The sequence below is a fragment of the Labrus mixtus genome, chromosome 4, assembly GCF_963584025.1.
Source record: "Labrus mixtus chromosome 4, fLabMix1.1, whole genome shotgun sequence".
NCBI classification, from domain to species: Eukaryota; Metazoa; Chordata; class Actinopteri; order Labriformes; family Labridae; genus Labrus; species Labrus mixtus.
In genome coordinates this window covers 28,357,231-28,380,999 of record NC_083615.1, presented here as the reverse complement: position 1 = coordinate 28,380,999, position 23,769 = coordinate 28,357,231, and the positions used below count along the sequence as shown (strand labels likewise).

Below are 23,769 nucleotides of genomic sequence, written 5' to 3'. Positions count from 1 at the left end.
AATGTTTTACCAAAAACAGTCGACCAAACCTTCAAACTATTTACTAAAACGTATCAAATATGAGAATATAAACACGACTATTGGCGATATCAAATATATATTTTCTAAATGTATTGTTAAGTATTTAGTTTCTAGAAAAAAGAAGAGTGAAGTCAAACTCCCTCTGTTTTTTTTGTTCTCAGCACTGTGTTTACACTGATGCAACATACAAGCTTAAGGAAGCGCTATGTGTCAGTCAGAGGCTCAAACATGTCTCATGTGTTTTTTTTCTTTTTTCTTTTAAGTGAACGTCTGACTCTCAAATTGTGAGCACTGCCAGAGTACTGCTGAAAGAGAAGCTAAAGACTTTCCATACCAAAGAAAATAATTTTTGTCTAGAAAACTTCAAAGAATTAAGAACTGCATCAACTTTGAGTCCCACGTACGGCTGCACTCGGTCTGAACACTAAGGGATTGGCTATGGAGGAGGGGGGAGGTGGCCCTCTGAGGGAGTTTTGTTTTAGTTTCAGTGTCTGGTGCAACACATACAGTTTAAAAGCTCCATATTAAACATTTAAAGAAGTCATTTTAAACATTTTTGTTCTGCTCTCTTTAGCAAGACCTTTGGCAAGAGCAGGAAAGAGCAGTGTGTGTGTTTTAGTGAATCTTCTCATCTCATCGTCAAATTTGTACTTTGAATTTGCACTTCTTCCTTCTCAAGCTTCATGTTCAGTATTGATCTTCGCTTTATTTGGTTGACCACAGGAACCATTTAGTCACAGCTTAGCAGAAACCATAGAAAAAACCCTTCTCCTCAAACAGCAGCTGGCTGATGGATGCCACGTTAGATCTAGGTACATCGACTAGACGCCTAGTTTTTACAAGCAAAGAACACAGCCAATGATCAAACTTTCGAGTGAATCATGGGTTAATCACCAATACTCTTTGGCCATAGGTGACTCCATTTTTAACGTAACAGACATTTCATTTATTGGAAATCTTCTTGAATTTCTTTGTAAAATGCTGATCACATTGGCACATTTTAAATTGTGTATCAAGTAGTTTTAAAATCATAGTTTTATTTGGAAAATGTCTTCCAGATTGTTTAATAAAGATTTATTTTTCCCGATGAGTGACTCTAACTTCTTGAAATGAAATCTGTCTCACCTACTTCTTCTCCATAGTTCCAACCTCTTAGTATCTTAATGATCACATTTTTCACCTTCTCATTTCCATTTCCCCTCACCCGTCTCCTCCAACAGAGCATCTCTCATCTGCTCTTTTGTTGAATCTAATTCTCTACCTTGTTGTTTTCTCTGGTCTCAGGCTTCCATTGACTAATGTTGGTGAGACTCAATTAAAGCAAGTGAGAGAACACTTTTACCCACAATGCCCATGGGGCTCAATTTATCTTGAGGAATGCTCAGGCCCCCAAAAAAACCCTGTGATTGACACCTCTAACCTTCATTGGGATGTAATCTTCATCTTTAGCACTCAGAGATCTAATTAATTAGGGGGAATCTCATTTCCTCACTAATGCAACTGGACAGAGGCATGATAGAAGAGGGAGGAAGGGGAGACGGGGGAGAGGAGGAGAGGAAGGATTGAGAGGGAGGGGGGAAAGAGAGGTGCCGTCTTTCATCAATGCCTGCGAACGGCGTCCACCTTGTTCATTTCGGGGAAGAACAAGGGATCGTGAGGTGGTTGGGTTCACACCAACTGCACTGTATTGATTACAGCTGCCAGCGCTCTGGCTCCTGGCCATCACATAAGGAGACACTGCAGTAACACTCTTTATAATGGGATCTCTTGGTAATGTACTCAAGTGTTTCACTTTCTTTTTCTGGGCTTCTTCCCGGTGTTCTGTCATTTACAGTCTGTCTGAGGAAGTGTAATCTGATCGTAATTACTTCATCTTCTTGTACTTAAAACAGCATGTGTAAATTTAATTACTTTTTAAGTTTTTCAAACTCAAGTCAAGTGACTAAAAAAACAAATAAATTGCAAATCACAGCTGATGAGGCTTATTTTTTCAAAGCTAATGAGCTTTAGTTCAACATAATATAAAACATCTGCCAAGAGGGAAGTGTTTATTTTTCTACTGAATAATAAACTTGACTTTCTGCTTCACTGCAGCAGATTTTATTGTTGTAACTGCCTCAGGAGTCTGAATAGGAAATAAAAAACAAGGCCAGTAAAACTTCTGTTCATGAGAAGGATGCACCTCAACCTTTTGTTGATGGTTATATAGAAACAAGGTATCCCTAAAAGGTTTATTCTCTAATCAATATATCACTGTTTCTCTGTATGGAACATTTTAACATTATGAGGGTGGCAAGTTATAAGGAAGTGGTGCCACCAGCTCTGTTCCCCTCTCTTCATATCATGGAGGAAGACACTGGCAAAGTATGCCCACCCTCTCCACTTCTGATTGGCCTACCATAATAATCTGACCCAACCAACCAATGAAGGCAACAACAAGTAACAAAGTGTGCAACTTTGAGAACAGATGAGAGGACTTTCAGGTACACTGTTCCTGCAGTTTGGAATCTGCTGCAGGAGGGTTTGGGTCTGGGGGAGCTGGTCTCCTCCAATCATTATAAAATAGACTAAAGGTGTTGGAGATGGATGCATCAGGTTGTAGATGCATTGACTGTTTTTTTGTATATCTATGAATATTTTTCACACTACTTGCTGAAGTTCATTTATATACTGTAGCTCTTCTTTCACTCAGTTCCTGCAGATATACACTCCTGTATCTTTGAATTACTTTCACACAACTCTGAAGTGCATGGCTACAGATATGCTTGAAAAACATCTCTCTTGGTGGTGAATACAAAGTGCTATGAATAAAACCACTATGATGTTGTTCAAGACTCTTCACTCCCGTCCTGCGCCTGCCTTGGCATCTGTGAGCCGTCCAAAGTCCAACGTCTCCATTAAGCTGTTGTCTGGAGGCTCCATCTCTTAGCAGATATCAAACGGGCACTTCACTCTCTCTCTGATCATCCATCCTTGTTGTCGGCCACCTCACAGGCAATCCTACACCTAATCACACGGGTCTGAGTTTCTACATCTCTTTCCTCTTCTTACCCCCCTGAAGGCCTCATACCTCGGTCCACACTCGATGGCTTCTCCCTCCACCAACCTCCCTAAGTCGCACTTTCTAATCTCCAGATCACAACAGGAGGATGAAAAGGGAGTTTATAAACTGAAGTGCACATCAGATGGGCTGTAATGAAATCTTATCAATGTTCCTCCGTGCTGTATTATTTGCATATAAATGACATAATATAATAAGTCTCCCCTGCCTCTACCTGCGAGGAGTAAATATTTCTCTGTCTGCGTTGTTTCGTCGCTGTGACACGAGGAAATGAGACGCTAATTGAAGAGAGGAAAGCATCTTTATGTGAGGACTGACATTCAATTATGTCTGGGGGATCAGATTATGCGGTGGCCCCGGAAATGTTTGAAAACAACATTTTGCGGAGCGGCGACTCCGAAAAAGGCAGCCGAGGATGTAATTTGAATGGCTGTTTGAGGCCCGCTCTGAATGGCGCTGCTCTGAATGGAATCACTATGCTATGACCTGCGAGTAATTGGATGTCCACAGTGAAGTGTTGACAGAGGGGGTGGGGGGGGGGGGGGGGGGGAGAGAGAGGCTGACAGACAGTGAAGGCAGGGAGACAAAGAGAGGAAATAACACAAAATGAAAATAAGCAGGAAAACAATGTAATGAACAGGGAGCAGGAGGGGGAAACAGAGCAATACACGGGGAAATGAACGAGCAGAAAATGGATGCAGTTTTCCTGAAGAGTGAAACCTAGCGGCGCTTCAGCTGTCATTTCTCACCGCACTCGGGCATATAGCCACTATGACCACCAAGCCAAATAAGCCATTAGGCTGGATACGCTTTCCATATCATCCGAACACGGCAGGAAGCAACTGCCAAGGTCGCACCAAAACAAACACCAGGTCACAATTTACAATCACTAAATATTCCCGACTCCACTGATGAGGGATGATTGTGTACATTGGTCTGTCTGCCTGTCACTCTGGATTATTCCTGTTAAGCTTAAGGGAGCAGATAATGTAAAGTAAATACATTTACAGTGAAGGCGACGGGAAGAAAAAAAGTCCTTCATTTACACAACAAACAGGCTAAGATCATCAGCTGACAGGAGCCGAGTGTACCTCAACAAACAGAATAAGCAATCCTGTCAACAGGGATTATTTTTAATGCACGGAGCACGACAGGCTGAATCTTTTTCAACCGACTCAGATTGAAGGAGAGTGCTTTTGTCACCATGTTATTCTCAGGTGCTGATTTTTTTTCACTTCGGTGATTGTTAAGCACCGCTTCTCTACCTGAAAGTCACCTTCAGGTACAAACGCAAACGTGTTGTTGTGCTGCATTGGTCGTTAAGATGTGCTCTCTGCTTGACAAGAAAAGAAACGTGTCCTAACAAGCACTAACAAAACATCTCCAAAGATGGAGGAGGTAAAAAACAAAACTCAGAATAAAAGCAACGCGCAGTTTTTATTCCCCTGAATATAAACATCACACTTCCACCACCCACAAACACATGCACACTGAGAGACATCCATTCTACCTCCATGTAATTCACCTTTGTAGAACATGGGAGGTGATGGAGAGGTCGGCCGGCTGCATCGATTGGCTATCCTTAGCGGTGACAGTTCCCAGATTGGGCAGAGAGCATTAGAGAGTCAGAAAGTCACGCTGCCATTAGCAGTCTGTCCTCTCTGGTTACAGCTGCCGGCACACGGACACTCCATAGACTTAAATAGATCACGGATGGTGTGTGTGTGTGTGTGTGTGTGCTTGTCGATGAAATGTGATAACTCTACCAGTGTGCAGTAACTACAAATATGCTCTGCATTAAGTTTCAGCCAATAACCTTCGCTCTCACCCATTTTTCTCATTAGGAGTGTATTATTATGTCTTTTTCATTTGTGTCTGTGTGTGTCACAGAAACACACACCATGGCTGTCAGGATACCAACTTTGATAGGACTCAAACAGTATCGATACCTGTGTCTATGCCAAGGCAACAAAAAACAGAAGTCCTAGGCAGCCAATAAGTGAGTAATTTCTTGTTTTAAAATACCCACAAATGTCCAGACAAACTCCCGCCCACTTTCTTACCTGCACAAATATGTTGCCAATGTATTAGTGTGATTTAGAAAGTGTGCAGGAGTTTGTTTTCAGTTCTTGATGGATTCATTCCACTTCTATGCTTCTGTGATATGAAAGTTGAAGTTTCTTAAAAAAAAACCTCAGTACTTTTTTATACTATTGATGGTTTAAATACCAGAGATCATTTTAAAACATAGTGAATCTAAAGTATCAGAGTATCACAAAATCATGACAACTTCAACACTCAATCATCTTGAAAAGGAATTTCCATAGACACACTGACTCTGTCAAGCTGCTCAATGCCAGCAAATATGTGGCAACAGTCTTTTTTATTTAGGTCCATATTTCAACCCGTTTATTTCTCATTACTAGTCAGATTTATTCTTTGGTAGATCTAATCAAATACAAGCTAGAAAGTTAGAATAAATAGCTCTGTGTTTTTTATTACAGTGCGGTGACGGTTCTGATCTAATTTAATATTCTGCCACATGTGCAAAGTGGCTGAATAATTTAAACTCCACAGTGTGACGCACCAACGTGTGGAGGCTACACAGTTCAGACGTGTTCAGCTGTCTCAAAAAAACACTTCAAGATTGTCATTTTTAAAAAGCGGATTTATTTCAGTGCTCAGATGATTAAGAGAGATTTTTGACTTGTATCAAGTGAAAAACATGAGCACTGCTCCGTCTTTAGAGACGTATGAAAATGGCCTCACCCCCCCTCAAATAGAGGCTGTCAAAAATTACAGCCTGCCATTGATCCAACAGCATGGTGTGTCTGAATAATCTAAGACAGTGAGCGGAGACGTGTCTCAGTAAAGTGAGGAGAAAAACACAGAGCGCTGGAATAAATGTGCATATCAAGACAGGATTTTACACCTCAGAAAAGTCACTTGAGGGAAAATCTAACTGATTTCAATGTCACAAAATTGATTGTCCAATTTTCTCCGGATTGCTTTCTGCTTCCCTGGGGTAGGTGAGGTGTCCGTCCAAACACACTTAGAGTTCTACCTGAATTATGTGGCAGGATCCTGGACAACATAGTGCAAACGCCGGGCTATCTCATGCTTTCAGCATGTAAATCCTTATTTCTCACATGTGCACATATGCTTAACATGCTGTCTTCTACAACTACAGCCTCCATGGCAGATGGAATAGATGGGTGTCATGGTGGAGCCATATTTATGAGAATGTGCTGAAGTGGCTGGGTTTAAAGGACCGTGCAAAACTTATGCCTTCTGCACTTCCATCTGCTGACTTACTGTGTTTTAGAAATATTCACACTTTCTTTTCCCGTTTTACAGAAACGCTGCAGTGCAGCTGGACTCTTTCTTAAAGCCCTGAGGAACATTTTTATCAAATCCAGCACACGAATAAATGGTAACGCTTTGGGAATGAGGAGGATCTATACTTGAAGATACAACATAAAGACAAGCATGCATGGTGCTCTGGGCTTTTAACAGCTTTCTAGGTGTCCCCATCTCCTATAACATTAATGCAACACAGGCCTAGTTTCAGAGACAGTGATTAGTCATAGCTGTTTGGCTTGGTAATATAGTATCAAAATCTATAGTAGGCAAAAGTCACAATATTGACTTTCACTTCCCAGCTTTGACAGACATGAAAGGGCAGAGATTTCCTGGAGTGGGACACGTCTCCATTGCATGTGATTTTAAACACAGGTGCAGTCTTGGGGGAAATCTTAGTCTATCATCGTCTGACAGCAGTACATGCCTGCAGGAACGCTTGACACTTTCTCAGTGTGTCCAGTGTTTAGCATTAAACGTCATATTGATCATTTCAGATGCGTTTAAGGTGGACTGACCTGGGGACTCTAAGCGCTGGTTGGCTTTTGCCACACGGCCTCCAGCAGATTTGACCTTTTAGTGGAAGTGTTTGATTTATAATGGACTGTTAGCTGCACTTCTATGCAGGTATCTGTTTGAAGATATCAAGAGATTGTCAGAATACAGTGGGTGGGAGTCAGGATCAGTGATACTCAAAACAAAGTAAAGTAGCAAAGTATTTTAAAAAATGCACTATTATAAGTTTCTCTTTTGAACACCACATCCCTGTGTGTACACTTTAAGCTTTAGCCCGACCAACATTGACTTAAGAGACATCACTTTGGGTAATTTACAAGACTTTACGCATCTCCCTCTGGAGCCAAAAAAGACTTTATTGAGCTTTCAATCGTCCTGTAAAGAGACTTTGATGTGCTGCTTGAGTTTCCCATAAAAAAAGCATTTTGCATCTTTGTAAGTCTAAATAAGTGTAAAAAATTGCCCTAAAATGTAAAACAGATGAGAGAACCTTTCATGTCATGCAGCAAAGCAGGAGGGGATCTGAAAGGAGCAGGTGTGTAATCAGACCTGTCTAGACAAGCTCCCAGTGAAAATTAGCTGAAAACATTGTGTCAGGACAAAAGCAGTGTGGTCGTTTACCTGGTGCTCATTAAATCAACACTGTAAGTAGAGTAATCAAACATGCCATCGGTTTGATTCTGTTGAGATTTAGACTTTGGAAGCACATACTATCAACTTCAAGAGTATATCCTCTGCTGAGGGTAAAGTGGTGGGAAGATTTAGCCTCATATAAGATTTTTTGGAGTTATTAGCTCACCAAACTGGCTGACAATTTCACTGTGAGCCTTCTACTTGTGTGTATTTAACACCAGCCAGTTGTTATTTGTGATAACTCTTTGCTGTTAAAAAGGTCGAAGGAGAGCTATTAAGGATCGTTTTCTTTTTTCTACCCGAGGAAGGACACCACAAAGACCAACATTTGCTTCTGAATCATCCGATATCTGAAACTCTCGACAAAAAAAAACAAGCTTCAACATCGCTCACTGCATTGATTGCATCTCATTTCACCGCACTGTTAATCAATTAGGCCATTAAACAGTTTACAGTGTGAGCGGCTCATCAGAGCGGTGAGCCGTCGTGGTTCCAGCAGTTCCGGATGGGAGGTTTTTCAACCGGGCTTGTTGGACAGCAGCAGAACCGGCGGATGAGTGTGTATCACCTCAATTAAACCGTGCGCTAAGTGTCTGACAACAGCTAATATTCCTCTTCCACTAGCAGACCCAATCGATGTTCTGGCATTCGTCACCCTGCTGAAAAAGCAATCATCCCACTGTCTCGCTCCTGTTAGACGGGGAAATAGAGAGACACTCATCTGCCTTCTGCGTCTTCTACTGGAATGCACCAGCACTTATTTTCACTGAGACACACACAAACACAAATGGATGGCATTTAGCGCACACACACACACACATGCTGCAATAGACACACTCTCCTCTTTACTGGCAGCAACGGTGAAATGTTAAGAAACAAGGACATGAAGGTGCAAGGCTCGTGAAAAGAACATGTCCTGGAACATCTCACTCTGTTCCTCTTGGAAAAAAAGTGATTGAGAGAGTGACACACACACATAAAAGAAGGCACACAAAAACAGACATTTGTTCAGTCGACCGACCTCTCTGTCCAGTAACGTAGGGGAGATGTGTGTGACGATGTCGCCTCTTTCTTCATCGATGTAGAACATGCTGGAGGACGGCTTGTCCGGTGACTGCCTGACGATGCTGTAGCGTAGTGCGGCGTTGTCTGTGGCCGGGTCGTCTGCATCCAGCGCTGTCATCGCCATCACGATGGTTCCTGAGGAGACATTGAAAAACAGTGTTGATCAGGACTCCAGCATAATTCTCATGTGCAATATGGTGTCAAAAATAACATCAGGGATTAGTGCATGCGCCCCATATACACAGGCTTAGTCCTCAGGATCGGGCAGCCCGGGTTCGAGTCTGACCTGTGGCTCATTTCTCGCATGTATTTCCCAAATGGTAAATGGACTTGAGCTTATAAAGCGCTTTTCTAGTCTTCTGACTACTCAAAGCGCTTCTACACTAGCTGTCACAATCCTGTTCCACAGACAGACTTAAGAACTCTTTGGGTGGGGTGAGGGGGGGCGTCGGTTTTGCGGCTTTATTTGTAACAAATGTTTCATGTCATGTACGTCTTGTAACCTGCTACTGGATGCTTTGAATTTCCCTCGGGATCAATCTATCTACACTGCATGTCACACCAACACATTCACACACTGATGGTTGGGTTGCTATGTAGTGAGACCATCAGAAGTATCTAATCCCATTCATACACCTCCACCAAACAGCGGGAGCAATTCGGGGCACATCGGACACGTTGCCCAGCTGGGGATCAAACACTCAACCTTCTGGTTGAGAGGCGATGACTCTACCAACTGAGCCACAGCCACCCTTCTAGCCATCTCTCTAGAATAAAGGCATAAAAAAAGCATATTTCACAGAAATCAAGCAACGTTTTAGAAGATGTAAATTGTGCCTTTGTTATCCACATGTAAACAGACAGTTAATATGTGTATAGAATTTTTACTGCTCTTAGTAAAACACAAGATGTAAGGTATAGAAACCCCCCCCCCCCCAGCATGAAACTTAAACTGCATATCCAACCAATCAAAGTGGGACAAGCTTACGTATTATGTCTGGACTCCTCTATCATAGCAGTCATTGCAGCAGGTGTATGAAAAGTGCAATTGCAAACTATTTCTTAATGCGTGTATAAGTGTGTGTTTCCTCAGATCAGCTCTAACAGCATGTTGCATTTTATCAGGTAATGAAAATACAAATGGAAATGCTGCCCACTGCAGCTGAGCTGAAATAGAAGGTCATCTTTGACACACCCTCTACCCTCGTTGTCTGTCTGCATCATGATGAGATGCACTTACAGGGATTCTGCGGGGCACACACTCAGTCACCAGGTATACACACAGATAAACACACACACAGAGACTGTGTAAAGTATATTCTGTGTTTTGTTATTTCTATTTTTCTGTTACTGGAAGAATAGTTATCTGTATCCTATTCATTGCTTTATGTTGTCGCTGTCAGTGGCTTGCAAACATCCTCTCCGTTTTGTTAAGTTCTAAGTCTCAATGCATCACCACAAATCAGCTGACCTCACTTGCTCCTGACTCTCTGAAGAGACGGTGTTATCCTTTCTCAACTGAAAACATCTGTATCATGTGTGAGGTCAACCACTGAGGGGAGGAAAGGTACTGTTTCCACTAAGGCTCTCATTGGTTAAAGTAGCCTAGTAGCAGTGAATGGAAGGTCCTGATTGGTCAAAGGAGGTGTCAATAGAAAGGTCAGAGTGTATGGATTAGTACAGAGAAAACAGTTAGAAGTAATACGTTGATCTTAATAGATGATATTCTCCACTAGCTTGTATACTAGGACAAGTACAGTAGTCCAATAAAATGATCACTGTGCTATAACCATAGATCAACTTAACTGTGCATGTAAAGGTACCGATGTGTTTGTGACACTGATGCATGTTTCCATTAAGAGTGGTCGGGCTCACTCTTGTATGTAGAGCTGATGATGTTTTTTTCTGGAGAAATCCAAAGATTATTTAAAATGTGTTGTGTCATGTTATGCTCTAAACTCTCATCAGTTTATTTAAGTTATGCTACAACGCTATAATTGAAAAAAAATGACACGACAAATCGATGTGGATGATGTTGAGATTCTGCTCCTGCTTTCAGTTTTTAACAACACAAGAGCAGACGAAAGCTTTTTAAGAGAACCCTGTCGCTGCTCACTTTGAAAAAGCTGATTCCTTTCTTCCCGAAAAGAATGATTAAACCGATAAGACTGATGAAAGTTTAATGTGTTTTCTGGCAAGGAACCCCTTGTGATTGTTATTTGACCTGCATACTTAACAAACCGTTCTCCTGAGCATCAAATCGTTGAAGTGCAACGCATGGCTCATGAACAACAAATCTTTTTCATGCTCCTCCTTAATACCCGACAGTACTCTGCCACAGTGCATTAATCAAAGTATTTGAATAAGACACAAAAAGCTTTGTGGGAAATATGCAAAGTCTACATTAAACAGTGATGGCTTAGCAGCAAACCTCTTCAGTCCGGTTGGAGGTAATGAGGGGCAGAGAGGTGTGGCTTTTATCCCCTTGGCATTTGCTCTTCAAGGTGAACCACTAATGGTTAAGTAAACCAGTAATCCTTCCTTTGCAGAATAATTACACAGTCCCATCTCCTTCATTACCTTTGCTCTGTTCCACTTCACACCTTAAAGCCACACTGTTAGAGAGCACTCACTTGGGCATGCACAAACACACATGTTCCTTCAGTCAGACGCACTATCCCGCAGCAAAAATCATCTCAGTGAATTATATTCTTATTACACTGACTTACCGAAGTCCCCTGAATGCAACACAATCATATAACATGTTTTAAGTGATATCTGAGTTAATCTAACCCTCTCAGTCCTCACTGTCTTCATCAGATACCATAATTCCTCTTACAAACGAGTATCATGTAACCAATAAACATCCATCAGACCGGAGTACGACGCAACATCAGCATCAATCAGCGTACATGATAAACATCCAGCATTCTGTAATGGGACAAAGGGGGCGGGTAGAACTCCAGCACTGATGTCTGTTGTGTTTAATCATATCATGATATCATGTGAGTGGCCTCGCTAAGACTCATTGCCTCCCCCTATCAGCTCCATCCCCCGACAGGAACCGAGACTCAATCAATCTTAACAGCATCGGATGCGTCTATGGCGGGAGGGATGTGAATGTGCAGGCCTGCTATTACCTCGCTATCACTCGGACCCATCTGCCAACGCGGCCGAATGACACCAGATAGGACCAGATGAAAACAAACAGGGACGCAATAAAGATGTGGATATCTAAGAGGCCGTTGACTCACAGGAGATGTTAATGCAGTTTTAGTCTTAAGGGCCTTTTAGATAGGATGAGATGTGCACTGCGCTCGCTGCGGAGTAGGGCGCAGAGCAGCAGGGGGGCGCACACGAGCAAAAAGCAGTGGTGCATGTTGCTAGGTGACCAAAGTCGGGAAAGTAGCTTCTGCCACAGCTATGTATGTGTCCACTATTGAGAAAAAAAGCCCCAACTTTACTTCTGCTGCGGAGGTGGAGACGAGCAGCAAATTAGAAGAGGGTGTGTGTTCATGAAATCCTCAGAACACGTCAGGATGTGGGAGAGTTAAGCTGAATCCATAACGACTGCTTCATGACTGCTGCTGTTTTAAACACACCTGGTACGCCCAAACTGTTGGAAATATCTTTCCAAACAAGAAGTTTCTTGCCGCTGTCCCGGTAGGTCTTTAATCTACAGCTCGGGTGAGAGACACTTTGTTGTGATCTGAGCTGCCCTCCTTTTGGACGCACAGAGGTGACGCCACAGAGAACAGCGCCCAAGTGGAACATGTTTTAACTTCTGCGCAGCACGCACCGACAGCGAAGCAAAGTGCTCACCTATCTGACAGCCCGTTAGTCACATACAAAAACAAATGTAGTCAGAATATAGTCAGTGGAGCTCAGTTGTTATTTCTCTCATTTTAGTGAGCTTTTATTTATTTATTTTAGGCTCATTTTATTCAGTGTTTTAGTACTAGTTAATTTAATATTCCGGTTTCATGATACTTTAAGACATTTTGGGGAAGACATTTCTCCTGGCTATAACAATCCCAATAAGAAGCTAACTAAAACTAACAAACAGGGCATGATTCATAAATATATGTCGACAGAACTGAGCTGCATGAGGAGGATGAGAGCGCAGATCAACACAGCAGAGAGCCCAGATGCAGATTATCTCCCTAATCAGACACAAAACAAGACTAAACTTCAAGGAGTTGTTGAACTTTATAGGCCTCTTTGTGCCTGAATATAATTAGAATAATATTATTTGTAAACTGGACCTCGAGACGGAGCAGATATGAAATTGTTGTTGTTATTAGCTTCCAAAACCCATTCTTTACTGAATTGGCCGCTGAGTCCTCTGTTAGGGCTGTGAGCATTATTATTCAAAATGAATGCATACTTTTTTGTTTTTAAATCACATGCTATTTTGTCCCTTTGGGCACACCTTGCTAAGCCATCGCACAGACAGCAGCGTCTCCCTGTAGGCACAGTGATGGAAAAGAAGGACAGCTCTGCACCTCTGAAGGTTTCATTGACTTTGTGACATCACAAATTTCACTTTTTATCGTCTACTTTATCCGTTATCATTTACTTTTCGATCCAGAACAAGTTCCGTTTTCTTCAAAATAAAAGCAAGTTTGTATCTAAAGAGGAAGTACAGTACCCTCAGTTGAAGACAGTAAAGATACAAAATAAAAGCATAACAACAACTGTTTCCAAATGTAAAATAAGGGGATTTCAAGCGTGATTAAAAATGTGATTAATCGCTCAAAACATTTAAATTGTGTCCACAGGTTGTCTCTCCTCTTTCTTTACATACAACATGTTGCTGAGACTTGAACCACCAGCCACCAGTAACCCTGTCTGGTTTCATCACTGACCTCCACTGGGAAAAATATCATCCCATAAGAACGAGAAAGCTGCGTGGAGGCAGGGAGCATTTTTACCCTCAGCTCACTTTCTGCAGATCCATGAAAACTAACACAGCCGACTTATTCGTCTTGGCATTATGAACAGAACATAGCGAAGCTCGCAAAGATGCACATGTTGTGGATTGATTTCATCAAACAGGCTCGTGGGCCACGGTGCTGTTGCCTTCAGCTCACTCCGATATCTTTTTTCACACACCGAGGGAAATCAGAGGGGGCCAGCAGATCTATCAGTGCCACCGGGGATCTGACAAAGTGTGGAAAAAAAGCCAAGCTGAGGCAAGAGAACATAGACTAGATAGAAGAAAGACTAAATGTGATGCTAGTATGTGTAACACACATGCACACACAGACAGACACACAGTCACAGTTTATGCGTCACACTGTGTCTGCATGAGAGTGAGTGATTGGAATTTCATCTTAAATTATTCAGCATGTACAATGCACATCCCAGGACCTGGAATGGGATTTAAATTAATCAGACTGAAGTGAGTGAAGAAGAGCGAGAGCTGACCTCTGATTCTCTGGTGTGGATGAGATCAAAGAAGGTTCAAAGATCAATCATCTTATCCAATAGCAATACTGTTGAGATACAAGGCGCTCCATCATAAGCACATATTCCTGAGGAGCACGATATGAATATGAAGAGTCTGCAGCACAGATAAGTGTACGTGGAAATGTTTGAGGGATATCCACATGGTGAGAGACAGAAAGGAAGAAAACACATAGATATTAAAATATGATTAACACTGTGTCCATTTGAAGAATGTAAAAAATAAATACGATCTCATGTTCACGTTTTTCGCATCCAGCCCTGTGTGTGTGTGTGTGTGTGTGTGTGTGTGTGTGTGCGTGTGTGTGTGTGTGTGTGTGTGTGTGTGTGGTCTTCTTTTTAATGTGTGATTCCAGTAAAGCTAGCAGCGTATCAAACTGGACCACTGACATCCTGAAGCGATGGGGACTATTCTGCAGCTCTTTTATCAAAAAGTGCTTGTGCTTTTTGTTTTTGAAATGAAAACATGCTGGACGTTTTATAACTGTGTGTGTGTGTGTGTGTGTGTGTGTGTGTGTGTGTGTGTGTGTGTGTGTGTGTGTGTGTTACTAACAATGCTGAATAAACTGTTTAAAATATGTGAGAGGTATTTGAACAGTCTCCAAGGAATTTCTGCTGCATAATTCAAAAGTAGTCATCTTAAAGAAGAAGACAGTCTATCTACTTGTCCACACCTGTAGCACACCTGTCTCCCTAATAATAACAGAAAATAACTGGATGATGATGCTTGGACAACAAAATAAGCTTAATTGGTTTCTGGATTCTCCACAGTTGATTCTCAGTTACGACTGAAAGCTCTCTTTCTCAGCAGCACATGAGGCAAACGTTGTAAAAGTGGTTCAGGTGTTTCAATGAAAAGGCTTTCAGCAGCCAGCCCGTCTGTTTGACTGAAAGCTCGATTATATGCTACCTGTCCACACTGTTTGTAAGCCTATTGTTAGCACTCCATGGATCTTGAGTGTTGGGATGCTGGCCAGTCGGCTGACTTTTGTGTCTTTTGTTGAACTTGTCATTCCAAAAAGATGATTGTTAGATTGGATTTCAGATCAAATCTTCATGCGTGCTTCATGCTTGAAAACGGCTGTCAGGTGTACTCTGCAAAATTACTTTTCAAATATATATATTTTTGTCATGACTTTTAAACCTTTGCTTTTATTAAACAGGGAGAACTGTTATCACAAATGATGTGGGAACAATGTGGGCAATATGGAGGCCATAGAAGGCCATATATATGAAATATTTTTAGAATGTCTGTGTAATAAACATCACTGCAGTTCAGCTGTGGTTCATATGGATCTCTGTTCATGCTAAGATAGTATTCATCAAGGGGTGCCGGTAGTCTAGTGATCAGTGCACGTGCCCCATGTACGGAGGCTGTAGTCCTCAGAGCAGACGACCCGGGTTTAAAACCAACCTGTGGCTCCTTTCCCGCAATTTCATTCCCCACTATCTCTCTCTCTCTCTCTCTCTCTCTCTCTCTCTCTCTCTCTCGCCCCGATTTTTGACTCTATCCACTGTCCTATCTCTAACAAAAGGCAAAAAAACAACAACAACAAAAACCTTTAAAAAAGAAGAAGATTGTATTCCTCCCTACTGAAAAAACCTGTCTGAAAGTCTGAACTATTCTCCGGCAGGTTTTCTCCACACTTGTTCCTTTTCATGAAGTGTCCGAGCCAATATTTGTTGAATGTGCTCATTTTAGTGACATCGTCCCTTCAGGCACAGTGAGCTTCTGCAGTGCCATTTCACCACTGTACTCATTCCTCTTCAGCAGTTTGCCGGCTCACCTGTTCAACACTGCCATCTGCACTGTCCTACATCACTGGAGCAGAAACATCTCCAGAGACTCTCCTGTCGTGTCTGTGTGCTCGCTGTGGCTTATTCACAACTGCCAAGTAAAGATTTGACTGAGCTGTGAGCAGAAATAGAAGATATTACATACATGCTGTGTTTGTGGCAGAAGTATCGACATAAACAAACTGGGAAAACTCTTTTAGGAGGAAATGAAGTCATGATGAAGTCTGTGAGGATTCAGTCACTTCGGGGAACGCTGAACCTATTTTGTGTACGTGCAGTACGATCAATAAAACATTTACTCGAAGAATTACTGACAACAGGAAAATACAGGACTGCTGACCACCCACATTACTCAAGACTAATTTAAAAGTCAAGAGAAAATGGGTCACCAATAAGCGTTATTATATTTTATTTGTTTAGTTTAATTGGTTATTTTTGATTGCCAGTCAAAAATACAAGTTTAAACATCAACCATTAAACGTATAAGTAATACAATAAAGATGTGTGTTTCTTTATGTTTGAGTTGAAATGAACCAACACTAACACACTAACATGACAAAGATAATGCAGTTGGAAAGAATGGCTTACAGCATGATTAATGACGGTCCAGGTATCCATTGTGTCATGGATACATTTGTATTGACTAATGGTGGACTTTGGATTCCAAACTTCTATAAACAGCACTATGAGGAATTCATGTAAACCATGATAATTGTTTCCAAGAACACAGTGGTCTGTTTCCACATCAACAGAGAGGAAGGCCTGATTTGGGCACGATAGCCGGTTAACCTGCTCCAACATCCAGGACTTATGCTGGTCCAGGGTCAGGAAGCAGGACGGTAACATCACTGCAGTCTCCTCACACTGCAGATACAAACTGTTATAGAGCACTGTACACCAAAACTACAAGACATGAGAAGAGTTTCCCCCCCCGGCTGTCACTCTGATGAACACTTCACAGTCACAGAGTGTCAGAGCAATCACTGTGCAATAACCCTGAGATGCAAACATCCACTGCCCCTGTAAATACAACTTATTTATCTTGATTTGATAAATAAGTAAATAACATCCTCTCATCTGTCCTGAACCTGTACTTACTATGTCAAATCAATCAGTTGATGAATGGGGAGAACAAGAGTCCAGCTGCTCTTTACTGTGTTTCCAATCTAATCAGCAGTGTTGTGGTTCCTCAAAATTGGTCTTGAGACTGTGAGATTTATGGTCTTGGTCTTGTCTCTGTCTCGCCCTGCCTTGGTCTTTGTCTTGACTCGGTCTGACCCCTAAATGTCTGGGTCTTGTCCCGGTCTCGGTGAGTGTGGTCTTGACTACAACACGATTAATCAGCCTGTGTCTGCTCAGGCCTTAGCTGGACCTCTGGGGAAAAAAAGTAGAAAATGAACTGTCTGAAAAACACAAACATTGAGCAAAAAAGAAACAGAACTGTTACGATAACAAAGTGAGTGTGAAATGAAAGGTAACACAAACTGATGCTTAATGATGGAAACAAATGTTTGTGCACAGGTTAAAGGCACTGATTGACAAAGGGACAATTAATTACTTCACATCACAGACTTCCATCGACACATTTGTTAATGAGAATATAAACTACACGCTAATGACAATCTAAATAACATCCCGCCTAATGAGAAGGAGAAGCTGGCAAACAACTTAAGCCTAAACAATGACAATCAACGCTGGCTAATGAAATCATATCCTCACTTGATAATTGAAAATATAAATGAGTCGTAGCTTCACATTCAAAAGAAAGAAAACACTGGTAGAGTCAACAGAAGAGGTACGTCATTCATCATTGTATTCATGTATCTTTAAGTGTTTGTATAGAAAGGTCACTGGGCTACAAAATCTGTATCTGCCAGTTTGTATTTGGATTCACATTCATGAATCTCTTTCTCTGACAATAGTTCAACCTGCTGAGACAAACCCAGACCTGCCTGAGAGTTATTTTGTGACCAAAACAAAATTAAACGCAGCTGTTTAAAGAGACCACTTCAAACGAATCAAATCAAGAGCCTACGCTGCATGCCTCCATCCTTTCTAATCCTTTTGTAGTTCCTTAAACCATGACTGCTTTACATTCTATAGCGGGGAAAATCATTAAACTGTACAACAATTTATAGAATTAAATGACAAAAATAATCATGTCATTGTGCAGGTGTACGTATGTGTACATTGTGAACTTGTATACACAGCTCTGGGAATATTTGTAAAGTGCCTGAAGAAGCCAGCACTTCAACATAGCATGTTTCCTTCATGTCTGATGAAATAGTTACATCATTGTATATCTTAAATAATGGATCTTTAATCAATATTTTAAAGTAAAGAAATACATGAACTCCTGACAATTTCCAGACTATTTCCATTCTGTGGATTTGCCCTTCACACGTTCATCACAGTCCTGACTTGACCGACTTTTTGTCAGAGGGCTGGAAGGGAAAAATATCAGCTGAAAGTCTGAGTGTTTTGGTACCCTTACATTTTCAGGAGTTCAGTACATATGTTTAAGGGGTTAGAGAAAAGCGCAGACACAAGGCTACTCAATTATGGAGCAATTATACCAGAGAATACTCTAAACAAATACAACAGTCTGATTTATGAGATTATATGCAAGTCTGGTCTGTGTTCCTGTAATACTCTTGTCTTTATGCTCTCGGTGTAGTCTACCTTTTGACTCGGGCATTAATCACATAATTTGTGCCGATGCACATACTGCCAACTATCTCATCCGGGATTTTAATCAGGGTTTTCCCCTCCACAGTTAACTTAACTCTCCCCTGTATTTGCATAACTCTGCATGTCTCCTCCGATCCCGCTGCCATAATGAATTCTACAAGTCCCATTGTGGAGCCAAATGTCAGGCCCTGAGGCTGGCAGACAGTCCACAGAGCATAATGACCAGCTGAATCACCTCCTCCTCTGACCCAGGGACGAGCAGCGAGGAGAGGAAAGTCAACTAGATGAGAGAGGGAACGATAGAGGCGAAAAGTCGAGAAAGAAGCCAAGAACAGAACATGGAAAGTGCCAGACAGGAGAAGCGAGAAGAGTTTGAGAACCCAATTAGTAATCAACAATACACACAGGCAACTTCTGCTGCCAGAAAACGAGTGAAATGAAAAGAAGAATAAGATGCATAAAGAAGCAAAGAAATGAAACTGAAGAAACTTCAAGGGCACAGAATAGAAAACTGTTCAAAGATGGAAGTGTGGAACAGTAGAGGAAGAGAAACACTGATCAAAACATAAGAAGTTGGAGAGGGGAAGTTAGTGGTTGAGGACTAATTCAATGTCATATTTTTAGAATGCAACAAATCTGTTTGTCTCAGATGTATGATTTATAATAAGCCGTTTCAAAAACAACCTAAGTCGTATTGATTTAGGGAAAACTTCAGCAGGCGAACCACAGAGATCCCATCATCATTTAAGAAAATCAAATTACCCCATGGTCATAATGCCACAAGACCTGTCCACATGTATCAGGCTTTCAGTGTTCTGCCAACCCCTACACATCATTTAAAAAACAAGTCATTCATCTGAAGAGGCCCGGGAGCATTCATTAATCATCGCAGTGTGTGCGCAAATAGACAACTGATCATGTGTGGTGCTGCTCAGTGCTCACATGCATCCAGCCAAAGCTACAGTGAAGGACGAGGGTGAGACAGAGACACTGGAGGATTTTCTGAAGAGACCAGTGGGTCTTACAAACATTACAGGTACAATGTTCATAGTCAGAATGTTGATGTATAGTAGTGTGGCAAGTGTACCGAGACAAGACATTAGGAAGAATGAAGTTAGCTTTAAAAATCTTTGTGTTTTAAAAGTGACATAAGAACACCTTCATGGATTTCCAAAAAGAAGGGGAAAAAAACATCCACAGACCAAACTTCAAGGATTTAATTCATAAAATGAAAAAAAAAAGGGGAACAGTTCTGAAAAAGACGACAGAGTGATTGAAGTTTGATGTGTTCCCAGCCGTTTCTATGCACAGAATCACACTGCCATGCTGGGTTCCTTTTTGTGGGATGTCATTTTAAAGATGAATTCCTTATGATTTTGAAAACCAAACTTAAATACTGAGGATTTTGCAGACAACTCCGATTCCCAGACATACACAGCCTCTCCTCAGGTTGTTTCCATCCACTCCCACCTGTGTGGAGGGGTCTGGGAAGGATGTGGGGAAGAAAATTCAAACCACAATTGAATTTAAATGGTTTTGTTGCATTGAGAGACAATATATGCTTTCTTGTGATCACTGTAATGATGTGGACAAATAAATAAGATGTCATCTTTTTAAAACCCAGGATCCTCTCTGACTGAGACAGAGTCAAATCAGAGTCAAAAAGCATCAAATTGTGCTCTGAAAATGTGAGACCTTCCACAAGTGGTGTTGAGCCTAGTCTCAAAAGCAGGGTCATCTTAAGTACTTCAACACTCACTGGTTGAAAGGAAGAGCTTTAAAAAAGTGGCTAGTCATGTTAAAAAAATCTCATTTTAACAACTCATCTGCAGTTATTTTCTTAATGTCCCTGCCAATTTTCTATTCCAACTTATCCAACATGCACCGGCCAAAAGCTCGTTAGATATCCACATTTCATTTCAGTCTTAAAAAAGTGTGTTGAATCTGTGCACAGCACATCCTCCTCTCTCCCTCTCTTCTTTGCACTTTGCTTTAAGGCTGAGTTTCTTGGTCAAGGCTGACTAGTAGGTGAGATTTCCTTATTAAACAGACTTTTGAATATGGACTGAAGGCTCAATGCCATCGTTAAAATGTGTGACCCTGGGGAGATATTTGAATGAAGGCTCGCAGCCTCTCACAAAAGGATTTGAATGCATGGAGTTTGCCAACCTTTAAGAGACAGATTACACAAAAGAGCCAGACAAAGGTAGAGGTGCAAGGGATGAGGCATGATTTCACAGAGCTTAGCAAAAATTCAATAATGTGGCCAATTTCATACTTTCACCCCTAAACCCTTTAAGCCACAACTCATGGCACTTATCTGGATATTTGTACATTCCCTTTGGTGATTTATCTTGAAATCTAAATAGCCACTTGGTCCTGGTTCATGCCAAGCAATTAAATTGAGGAATCATCAATCAGCCCCTCACTGTTGAACCATGTACTCATAGATGATTGGACAATTTACAAAAAAAAACAAGAGTTAATTCATAAAAGCTTAGAAGACTAAAAACAGAACAGGAGTGATCTCTGATTGGGTTGTTGAGTATGAAAATAGCCTCATATGCTGGAGCTGTAAGAAACCCTACACTTAATGCTGAAAGACATGTTCAGATTGTATATTTTCTGTACGTACTCGTGATAGTGTTAACAGCCAGCTAACTACGGCAGTAGCTCAGTCTGTAGGGACTTGGGTTGGGAATCAGAAGGTCGCCGGTCCAAGTCCCGGCACGGACCAAGTCCGGAAATTGGTCTGGTAGCTGGAGAGGTGCCAGGCCACCTCCTGAGCACTGCCGAGGTGCCCTTGAGCAAGGCACCTAACCCCCCCCCCCCCCCACAAGCTCAGGAGCGCCCGCCGTAGGGCAGCCCCCTCACTCTGAGACCTCTCCATTAGTGCATGTCCACAGGATCCTGTTTGTGCATGTGTGTGTATTTCAGTTCATGTTTGTGTAGCATGTTTACTAGACAGAGTGTAAAAACAAATTTCCCCTCGCGGGATCAATAAAGTATAAATTCTTCTTCTTCTTCTTCTAAAGTGACCCTGATTTAGAAACCCAGTAGTCACCTCTGTACTGTTCCAAATAATCTAATCTAATCAAAGCTTGTTAGACACATGGTTTAATTAAAATGAACAAAGCCTTTAATCATTTAAATACATGAAACAACTGACAAGGAAGGAGTTAATAAGATGATGACATCTATTTGCTTGAAAGGGCTTCTGATTATGATGCAACCTTTGGAGACAAAATGCTGTTTAACTTTTCCTTTGAAAATCTAATTAGGAGATTTGACTCATTAAATAAACTAGCTGCCTTTTTAATCGTCTAAACTAGTGGTTCCCAAACATTCCTTCTTGGAGCGCTCCCTACTTGTATCTAAGAAAGGATGGGACCCCCAGGGGACCCACTTGGGAAAAAGAAGATACGTGACTGACAAAAACTAACCAACATTTTAACTGTTTTCCTTAATAGAAATTCCAACAGAATATATCTATATCTATACATCTTCTTCTTACTAAAAGACCTTTGTAAACTCCCGTCCCCCAGCGTATCCACTTCAAACTCCTCCTCATCACCTAAAGCCGCCCATAATCTGGCTCCCCCCAACCTGTCTGAGCGCCTCCACCTGCATACTCCTACCTGCACTTTCAGGTCTGCTAATGCAAACCTCCTGTCCCCCACTGAAGGACAAACCATCGGTCCTAGGGGGACAGGGCTTTCACCATTGCTCCTCCCACCCTCTGGAACTCTCTCCCAAAAAACATGATTAGAGACTCCCTATCACTCTACACCTTCAAGAAAGCCCTAAAAACTCACCTCTTCAACATTGCCTATAACCACTAACTCTCATCCTCCTTCCTTTAAATTATATCGTTGTTTTATTTTGTTTTTGTTGTTATTCTTTGTTGGCTTTGTTCATGGCATAAATCATGCCATTCATGTGTGTTCCTCTGAGATTGGCACAGAATGGGATTTATTTATGTGGACCAGCCGGTCACTGGTCAGGCTACACAGATTGAAAAAAGGCCAATTCCATCAGCCAGTCGACGAGTGCACATCTTTTTTTCTCATTCAAAGCAGTGTTAGAGAAAATAAGACAGGGGAGAAAGTTACTGAAGACTAATCTATTTGCTTCTGGGAGATCAGAGTGGTTACTGTGTTTCTATGTTACACAACACATTGAGTAAATGTAAAAGGTGATATATTAAGGGCTGTCAACATTAACAAGTTAACACCGAATTTATCTGAAGATGTCAGCAGAGTTGAGTCTCTTTTTAGAGGGCAGCTGTGGCTCAGTTGGTAGAGTCGGTCGTCTCTCAACCTGAAGGTTCAAGGTTGTTTCCTTGGGCAAGACACTTAACCCCGAGTTGCTCCCGCTGCTTCGTCAGTGGCATATGAATGGGATTAGTTACTTCTGATGGTCTCTCTACATCAATGTGTGAATGTGTAGGTGCAACATGCAGTGTAAAAGGGCTTTTTAGAAGTTAAATACCATTATACCATGAAAAAAATGACTGAAGATCAGCGTCATTAAAAGATCCGCGTTATGAAACCTCCGTGTCGTCAACAGTGCTGCTTCATCATAAACTAGCAGATCACATCTCCTGATCGAGTCATTCACAGCATGTAGAGATGTAGTTTAGCATCATAGGAGAGTTATCTTACTTTTAATCCATCACCTATGAAGACAGTGAACATCTGTGCCACAGGCTCCTGCTCTTTACTAGCTAAGCCAATCACTGTCTTTTATTCTCACCCCATAATAGTAGGCTAAACATATGTTCATGTGCTAAAGTTGGGGCGTTGAAATCTTGAAATCTGATGTGCCAAGTCAACTCTGAAATAAAAAGTCCAGGCTGTGTAGCAGCAGGCTGCTAGAACCTTACTTTCCATTTCAATTTGGCACATTGCAAGTATTTTAACATTTTAAAACCTAAATACAAATATTTCCCTTAGCCTATTTTTGCATTTGTTTTCGTAATACAAACTTGTATGAATTGTACTGTATGCACCCTGATCCTAACTCGTCTGATTGAGCGCTGAGCAGTGAGGGCAGCAGTGACTTCTCTGTGACTGGTGACAGGATATCGCCGGCTCTCAGCCTGCAGGTGCGTATAGGAACAAGAATTAGAGCTACAGTTAGAGAGACAACATTAG

The 23,769-nt window shown here is 41.5% G+C and overlaps 1 protein-coding gene across 1 annotated transcript in view; it reads right to left on the bottom strand.

Moving 5' to 3' along the window:
* The window catches only part of cdh13 (cadherin 13, H-cadherin (heart)), a 391,528-nt gene that overhangs the window by 134,252 nt on the left and 233,507 nt on the right, over positions 1-23,769 (bottom strand). The window contains exon 8 of the mRNA XM_061036764.1: positions 8,613-8,791. Coding sequence (XP_060892747.1) covers positions 8,613-8,791 — 179 coding nt within the window. The remainder of the gene's footprint in view (positions 1-8,612; positions 8,792-23,769) is intronic.